General features: G+C 31.9%; 1 protein-coding gene and 1 long non-coding RNA gene across 2 annotated transcripts in view; one reads left to right on the top strand and one right to left on the bottom strand.

Moving 5' to 3' along the window:
- Positions 1143 to 5630, top strand: LOC107638886 (polygalacturonase At1g48100). The gene is made up of 6 exons (XM_016342286.2): positions 1143 to 1762; positions 2614 to 2781; positions 2912 to 2956; positions 3147 to 3354; positions 3478 to 3559; positions 4894 to 5630. The coding sequence occupies exons 1-6, from the start codon at positions 1397 to 1399 to the stop codon at positions 5402 to 5404; spliced, it is 1380 nt and encodes a 459-aa protein (XP_016197772.1). The 5' UTR covers positions 1143 to 1396; the 3' UTR covers positions 5405 to 5630.
- LOC110270533 overlaps positions 7060 to 9409 on the bottom strand; it is a 13419-nt gene continuing 11069 nt past the window's right edge. Inside the window, exons 2-3 of the long non-coding RNA XR_002360160.1 lie at positions 8021 to 8023; positions 7060 to 7069 (exon numbers count right to left, since the gene is read on the bottom strand). This is a non-coding gene — a long non-coding RNA (uncharacterized LOC110270533). The remainder of the gene's footprint in view (positions 7070 to 8020; positions 8024 to 9409) is intronic.

The following is a 9409-nucleotide window of genomic DNA, read 5'->3' as shown; positions in this document are numbered from 1 at the left end:
AGATTATCAAAAATAAAAATAATAATATTATTATATTTTTCAAGAATAATTTAAAAAAATTAGTTAATATTAACTGAAAAATAATAATTACCTAATTAAAAATTACATAATTAACTCACATGCAGTAAATATTATGATATCTTATATACTATGGAATTTGAATAGCTAGCTGCATGCATGTGTCGGTTTGGCCTCTTGTCAGGTAAATCTCACATGTAAAGATAATGTCATATGACTGGACAAAAAGGGTGCTACATATAATAAAACCAAATTTGAAGTTTTTGTTTGATCAAATTTCAATTGTACATTTCATTATTCACATGACTACTTCATGATCAGTTTCATCCAAATAATTATAATTTTCTTAATAAGGAGAGCAACTCTATTTTGTTAATTACCGTTTCAACAAATGCTACATTAACTAATTTAAGGACTAATCTGTCACGATACTGAACTCCATTTAAAGTGTACAAGGCGGGATTCGAATCCCCGATACTTACTTAAGTAGACTAGTGAGCTAACTACTAGACTAACCCAAACTTGATTATTCATTTATGATTATTATAATATTTTAACAAAACTACAATTTTAAACTATAAAAGATACAAGAAATATAAACTAATTCAATATTTATAAAAAATTAATTCAGTTTAAGAAAACTATTAAAAAAATCGACAAAAGTATTCTTACAAATTAACTCAATTATTGATTATTATCGAATTAATTTTTATTTTTATGATTAAAATTATTAATAATTAAATCTTTAATTATTGAAAGTATAGTTTACTTAGGAAAAAAAATGTTTAAATGACAGAATTGGAAGAGAAAGGAAAGAATAAATAACATGTATAATTTGGTGCCAGCACAATTTTCTAGAAAATCTGAACCTCAAATTGTTTAAAAACAACTGGTAAAGTGGTAATTGATGTATGGAAGAGTCAAGAAGAGAAAGAAGGAAAAAGCATATCATATGAATATGATAATGGACCACATCACACACAGCATTGAATTGAGAAGCAACAATGAAAAATAAAATAAAATTAAGATTATTAAAAGATGATAATATAATAAAGATTCAATTTGAAGAAACACCAAAAAACCAACGCAAGGAAGGGTTAATTAACAAAACAAACAAATTAAACAAACAGAACATTGACCACCAAAAATGGCCTCCAAAAACTTCCAACTGTTTTCCTCGACACATTTACACTCTCATCAACCAGAAATTGACACGTGTCAACCTAGAATTTCTTCATGAGACATCATCTATGTTTTGAGTATAAATATAAAACAATAACCTTACTAGGCCAATTTGCTATGAGTCTCAAGTTAGAACTTTTTTTTATCTTTAATTTTTGTTTGTTTTCAACATTGGTCACAAAAAAGTGTTGGAATTATGAGTGTGATTCATGGGGTTTTCATTTTATGGATTACTATGATTGTTCTTGTTTTGGAAAATGTGGAAGGAAGACATCATTCTCACAAGAAGGGTAAGAAAAATCAACATCCTTCACCACCTTATAATGCTCCTCCTACAGTGCCCTCTGATCCCGGAAATTCGCCGTCCGATTGCAACGTTTTCGACGTAAGATCGTTCGGTGCAGCCGGAGATGGTTGCTCTGATGATACAGGTGCATTCAGGGAAGCATGGAAAGCAGCATGTGAAGTGGAATCAGGGGTTGTTCTGGTTCCACAACACTACATTTTCATGATCACCTCAACCATCTTTTCAGGTCCATGCAAACCAGGACTAGTGTTTCAAGTAAGAATTTCAATATGCTAGCTTCTTTTAAATCTCTTAAGTTCAAGAAAATGTAGCTTACTAACAAATTTCATAAGTGCTTGTTAGAGTCTTAGGTATTATTGGGTGTCAAACGTTTTCTATTGTTGTATTTTAAAAAGATAATTCTTTTTCCTTAACAATTAATTTTTTTAAGGTACCACAGAAATGAGACAAAAAAAAAAAAATCTCCATACATTTGTTTATAAGGATATTTTTTATTCTAAATTTTATGTAAAAAAAATAAAGTAAATTAGACTTTTTATTATTTGTTCTATCTCTAAATATAAAGATACAAAATTCTTTTTCCTTTTATTATTGTTCAGTGTTCACTTCTCAAAATCAAACGGAGTCTTAATTATACCTTTTTATATTTATATATAGGGAAGGTATGAGGAGCCAATGGAATATTTATACAATGTGCACAATGGAAGTTTAGAGAGTATTAAAGATATAATCATTAGTATTACCTTTTCATCAGCTGAAGCTTTTGGGATGAGTGGTATCATGCATGGTATTAGAGCGTTAGATCCGAAAGGTCAAGAGTTCGAGCTTTGATAAACCCCAAAATCAGTTTAAGCTTTTGGGAAGATGTTTATTATGCTAGTACTCTTTATTATGCTAGTACTCGGATGGTTATTTTAGATAGTATGGGAGATGTTCATTTTGTAACTCAATAACCCATTGTACAAATAGTCCATTGTCTCCCTAGCGAGATCCTTATATATAATAACATTACAAAAAAAATGTAGAATGGCCTTTCCAATATGTTAATGGTGCATGATTATTATTGGAGAGAGGTGATTAATTAAGAATGTGAAATGTGTGTGTAGGTGGATGGAACTCTAATGGCACCAGATGGACCAGAAAACTGGCCTGAAGAAGATAAGCGCAATCAATGGCTTGTGTTCTACAAACTTGATCAAATGATTCTTAACGGGACAGGGATCATACAAGGCAATGGTGAACAATGGTGGGATCTACCTTGCAAACCTCACAGGGTAACTAACAATAATAATATTATAATATTTCACACTCTTACCAACTTTTCATTACCACTGTTGGTTTTTTCTGAATCAATATTTAATCTTGAAACTTGAAAAAATAATTACATAAAATTGGCATTTTCAGAGTCCAGAAGGAGAGCCTGTGTCAGGACCATGTGATAGCCCAGCAGTAAGTATTCAACCAAACCATTATCCATTTAGATTATTGTTTTTTGTCTTATAATTATATAAGTTTTTAATTTGGTAAATTTATCAATTTCAGTTTTAATCCCGTAAAATTTCTTTCTTTAAGTTTTAGGTGGTACAATAGCTAAAAACCGGTTAGATATTTTGATATTTTTTATTTTATTGGTTTATAGATGATAAGGTTCTTCATGAGCTCAAATTTGATGGTGGCTGGGCTGAAAATTCAGAACAGTCCTCAGTTCCATGTGAAATTTGATGGATGTGAAGGAGTGCTCATCAATGAAGTGTCCCTTTACTCACCTAAACTTAGCCCAAACACTGATGGGATCCACTTGGGAAACACAAGGGATGTTGGCATATATAACACCATCATAAGCAATGGTAATAAACTTTTTTCTATTTATTTATGGACACCAGTTTGATTTCAATGTTTTAATCTTATTATTATTTATGAATGTCACCTTAATAGTTTTAATTAACTTAATTTATTTGTGTTTTGTAAAGGTGATGATTGCATTTCAATTGGACCCGGTTGCTCAAATGTGGAAATAGAAGGTGTAACTTGTGGTCCTAGCCATGGCATAAGGTATTTTATATATATATAGTGCAAAGTTTTACCTAAAAGTAATAGCAAGTTAAATTGACATAATATACAAAATCTTTGTGATGTTTGTTATTTTAATTAACAACTTTAAAGAATTTATAGTTCATGCATCCATAGAACTAAAAAAAAAAGTAAAGATGGTAAAACAGACCAAACTCGCCAAATTAATCCACCGAACCTGTAGCAGAACGGGCCGGGTTATCCAGTTTGCCACCCCTAAAGAAAAGGAAAAAAAATGTGACTTCAACAATTAGAGTGTATATAGTACTTTACGGGAGGTAGGTGTCTCTATACTCCAACTCATATCCAACAAAAATATAAGTTTGTTAGGTTTGAAATTGAAATGTTCCAACTTCCAACCATCTAAATGATCTTCAATATTTCTCCAGAAAAAGCTAAGTTAGGTCACAAGTTTTGATTTTCTTCTTTGTGATTCGTATAACTATATTACTTTAGCAGTTGGAGGAACTGTGCAAGCTACCAATCATTAATATGAATAACACTTTCTATTCTTCACCCTTTCTCTAACCCCAATTTATATAGGCAATTAATTCTATTATGTATTGTATCTCAGAGACTCAAAGGTGTGGGACAATAGCCCTATCAGTAATATTCTAAATCGGTGCCTAAAGAATTTTCAGTCCAGCAATTTAATCTTTAACATATTTTAGGGTCAACTTCAATAGGTCTATATTTAATTAAATTGTTTATCCAAACTGACTCTTTATACTAACTCAATTCTTATTTTATTTTGTTCGACAAATTAATCTTTACATCAAATTTTGATAAAATAAAAATCAGTTTCTGTTGTCATTTAATAAAAGACAAAAATAATCTTTAAGAACTTTTAAAATTTTCAACTCAACTCTTTCATAAAGACAAACAATATGATGTGAGAACTAATTTAGCTAACGAAATAAAAGTTTCGAAACTACTTTGATGATTAAAATTTATTAAGAATAACTAAAGTGTCTGACTAAAAACTTTTTAAAGACTATTTTAGAATATTATCTAACTCTAATTTACATTTTATTAACACTCTTTTATACTGTTAATATATCAAAATTAAACTCTCTTTATACGGTTATTCAATTATATTCATGCGTTCAGATGATTTTTTAAGCGGTAAATATAAAAATTAGTTACTTTTATTAATAGGACAAATACACAATTAATTATCTATGTAAAACTCCTTAAAAATTAAATTCTTAATATATGAGGTTGATTTCAGTGTATACATATTTTTTTTAATATATATAGCCACTCATAAAAAAAAAAAACTTAGATTATAATGATTTTACATTTGTACCCTCTAGCATTGGAAGCCTAGGTGTGCACAACTCGCAAGCATGTGTGTCAAACATAACAGTGATGAACACAAAGATAAGGGAATCAGACAATGGGATCAGGATCAAGACATGGCAAGGAGGAACAGGATCAGTGACAGGACTTAGATTTGAGAAGATAGAAATGGAGAATGTGAGAAACTGCATAATCATAGATCAATACTACTGCTTGTCAAAGGGGCAAGGATGTCTAAACCAAACCTCAGGTGTTCATGTGAATGACGTGTCATACAGGAACATAAAAGGAACCTATGATGTTAGAACCCCTCCAATACACTTTGCATGCAGTGACACAGTTGCTTGCACAAACATAACAATGTCCGATGTTGAACTCATGCCTCATGAGGGTCACTTGCTTGATGACCCTTTTTGTTGGAATGCTTATGGAGTTCAAGAAACCATGACTATTCCTCCCCTTGATTGCTTGAGAGAAGGTCAACCTGACACACTCATTGAGCTCTCACAATATGAATGTAATTAATTACCATTATTGTTGTAATTTCAATGCTTATTTTTATATATTATCATGTTGCATTTTTAATTGTTATTAGTTATCACTTTTTGAGATTCGTCGTCCCTATTTGGGTGTTATTACTTATTACTCCCATAGTGTGTGATGAGATTATATAGAATTTAAGAATCTACATTGGTGTAATTGCTTTCATTGATTGGACATTAATATAAATAATATTTAAAGAGTAATGTTATATGGTTAGTAAATTTCTTTTTGTCAGTATTTGATAAGATTTTGATGTGTTGGCTATCAATCGGCTGCAAAATAACGTTTTGCAAACAAATTGAGTATTGTTATAAAATAACTAAATAAATAAATAAGAAAGAGGTAACAAATATAAAGAAATATAAAGAGAGAAGTATTGCAACATAAAAGAGAGAGAAAATTGTTTATTGTTTGTGTATTGTTCCTGAGACTTAACCTCCTATTTATAGGCATACAAAAGGTAAAGGAATTAATTTCAGTCTTCCTTTGATAATCTAAACTTTTCACTTGGAAAAGTTAGCCGCCCAAACATAAATAGGCATCCACCTCATGCCTTATCACAACACTTCCCGTTAGATGACCATTCAGGATAATGCCTCGTTAAAACCTTACTAAAAAAATCCTATGGGAAAAAATCTTAGTGAAGGAAAAAGAGTACAATATCCTTTGTGATGGGACTGCCTCATTAAAAACCTTGTCAAGAAAAACCCAATGGAAAAAACCTGACCAAGGAAAAAAGAGTACAGTCTCCCCCTCTTGCCGACATTATTTTATATCTCGAAATCAGCGCATCCCAATCTGATGTACCAATCTTTCAAAAGAAGATTTTGGGAGTGACTTTGTGAATAAATCTGCCAGATTATTACTTGAGCGGATCTGTTGGACATCAATTGTCCCTTGATTTTGAAGATCGTAAGTGAAGATGAATTTAAGAGAAATATGCTTTGTTCTATCGCTTTTGATATATCCGCCTTTAAGTTGAGTAATACATGCTGTATTATCTTCAAACAGGACAGTTGGAGCTATATTCTGATCAATCAGTCCACATGATGACATAATATATTGGATCACACTCCTCAACCAAAAACACTCGCGACTAGCTTCATGTATCGCTAGTATTTCAGCATGATTAGAGGAGGTTGCTGCTATCGTCTATTTCGTAGACCTCCATGATATAGCTGTTCCACCATATGTAAACAGGTATCCTGTTTGAGATCTCCCTTTATGTGAAAAACCTTGTGCCACAAGTCAAGCTTTATAGCGCACAACTTTATTTTTCTCATTTCGCTTTCTCACAAATACCCACCGGTATCCAACAGGTTTTACATATTCTGGTGTACGGACTATAGGTCCGAAGACTTCACGTTTTGCAAGTGAGTCTAATTCAGCCTTCATGGCTTCTTATTTCCATTTTGGCCAATCATTCCTTTGTCGACAATCTTCGATTGATCTTGGCTCAAGATCCTTACTTTTATGCATGATATTCAATGCCACGTTATATGCAAATATTTCATTGACAATTGTCTTATTTCGGTCCCATTTCTCTCCTGTAAAGACATAATTTATCGAGATCTTGTCATTTTCACAATTTTCAGGTACCTGAACGTCTTCTGGTGTTATATCAGAATTTTGGACAACTGCAGGTGTCTTTACTATGTCTTTTTCAACAGGAATATTTACCTCTTTTCTCTTTTGAGGATTTTTATCTTTGGAACCGACAGGCCTGCCACGCTTCTGGCGTGAATTTGCTTCAGTGGCTATTTGTCCTATTGGGACATCAATTCGAATTGGAGCATTTTCCGTCCTGCCACGCTTCTGGGGTGAATTTTCTTCAATGGCTACTTGTCCTACTGGGACATCAATTCGAATTGGGGCATTTTCCGCTGGTATATAAGATTTGGTTATTCTCTTTGTATCGAAAAATACATCAGGCAATTCATTTGCTATTCTTTGCAAATGTATAATCTTTTGAACTTCTAGTTCACATTGCCCTGATCGAGGATCTAAATGCATCAACGATGATGCATTCCAATTAAGTTCCTTTTCAGGAAGCTTATTCTCTCCCCCTAATGTTGGAAATTTTGATTCATCAAAATGACAATCCGCAAACCGGGCTTTAAATACATCTCCAATTTGTATCTTAAGATACCTCACTATAGAGGGAGAATCATATCCAACATATATCCCCAATTTTCTTTGGGGTCCCATTTTGGTGCGATTAGGTGGTACAATAGGAACATATATCGCACACCCAAATATTCTTAAATGGGAAACATTTTGGAGTCTTCCTAAAATTTGGTTAGAGCATCGTGCTGATAACGTGTTATAAAATAACTAAATAAATAAATAAGAAAGAGGTAACAAATATAAAGAAATATAAAGAGAGAGAAGTATTGCAACATAAAAGAGAGAGAGAATTGTTTATTGCTTGTGTATTGTTTGCCTGAGGCTTAACCTCCTATTTATAGGCATACAAAAGGTAAATGAATTAATTTCAGTCTTCCTTTGATAATCTAAACTTTTCACTTGGAAAAGTTAGCCGCCCAAACATAAAAAGGCATCCACCTCATGCCTTATCACAACAAGTATCAACGTAACATTCTATTTTTCCATATATACTACTAAATTTGGGTGGTCAATATGTCATAAATGCTACGGTGCGGAAGCAAATTTTTTTCTTCACCTGTTGAAATATGAAAATACGATGGAAATAGAAGAAGGAAATATGTGTTTGCATTGGTCCCTACTTGATCTAACAAATGTTGTAGTATTGCAGAATTGACAAAAAATGTGAGCCAAGTTATGCTTAATTAAATAATTTTATTAATAATAATTTTTTAATTAAATAATTTAACTGTAAAAGAAACACACAATAATTTAACACTACAAACATCATATTTTCAAACCACACTATACTCACAAATATTCAAAACATGGGTTAATTGCAAAATTAAATGTATTGTCACGTTTAAAAATGAAACAAAAATTACCTTCCATAACTTAAATCTAGCCCATTTCTTCTCAAAATTTGATCTGTTTTAGAAACAAAAAAAACCCAAATAACTCATCATCATATTATATGCAAAACTAACGCTAATTAATTAAGCATAATTTGGCCCACATTTCATGTCATTTCTGCAATACTACAGCACTTGTCGGGTCAAGTAGGGACAAATGCAAACACGTGTTTCCTTCTTTTGCTTCCACCACATTTCAGCAGGTGAGGAAAAAAATTTACTTCCGCATCGTAGTATTACCCAAATTATTTTTTATATTGGAACTTTTTTGATGTTATGCAGGTGAGTAGATTTAACGGAAATTGGACACAAGAGTGATGACGGATGCATTTCGTAGGTGGCGAAAAACTGTCATCACCATCTCGCAGATGACAAGGAGATGTCATTGCCAACTCGCGGATGGCAAGAAGCGGGGGACTTGACACGTACGCACGGACGCCACAGATTCTGCTCAGCACGCAAAATTACTTTCCTGTGACGAACGAGAAAGATAGAAGAAGACATGCATTAAGCATGCATGGAGGGTAACTGTCCCCCACCTCCTACACTTTTATAAATCTAGCTCGTCCTTCTTGTGGTATTCGAAGAGAAAAATTTAGTATTGCAGTCAGAAGTAAAAGTAAGAGTGAGAGAGAGGTGAAAAAATAAAATTTATGTATGTATTAACAATAATAAAAGTGTGGTTATTAGTGAATAAAGTGTAATTTGAATAAAAATTGTGCGAATCAAAAGAATATATTATTGCACATCTAAATCATTCTCAATATGTAAGTTATTATTTTATCAAAATTATTTACATCAATGCACATGTTAAATTGTTAGTGTTATTAATTTTTTGTAATACGTTAATATTATTGTCATTTTGAATATTCAGACAAATTAACTAGTTATCTTAATATTATCATTAAGTTTATTAGAATGAGTATCTGAATGTTAATATTAAAAAGGTAAAATAAATAATTAAAAAACT

This window comes from Arachis ipaensis, chromosome B04 (genome assembly GCF_000816755.2).
Source record: "Arachis ipaensis cultivar K30076 chromosome B04, Araip1.1, whole genome shotgun sequence".
NCBI lineage: Eukaryota > Viridiplantae > Streptophyta > Magnoliopsida > Fabales > Fabaceae > Arachis > Arachis ipaensis.
Note: the sequence above shows the minus strand (reverse complement) of the source record. Positions and strands in the feature narration are given on the sequence as shown.

Bases quoted from the DNA above. Each gene is read 5' to 3' on its own strand.
- LOC107638886 (XM_016342286.2), top strand. From the start codon at position 1,397: ATGAGTGTGATTCATGGGGTTTTCATTTTATGGATTACTATGATTGTT. The intron at 2,782-2,911 runs GTAACTAACAAT...TGGCATTTTCAG, and splicing joins TACCTTGCAAACCTCACAGG to AGTCCAGAAGGAGAGCCTGT. The intron at 3,560-4,893 runs GTATTTTATATA...TGTACCCTCTAG, and splicing joins GGTCCTAGCCATGGCATAAG to CATTGGAAGCCTAGGTGTGC.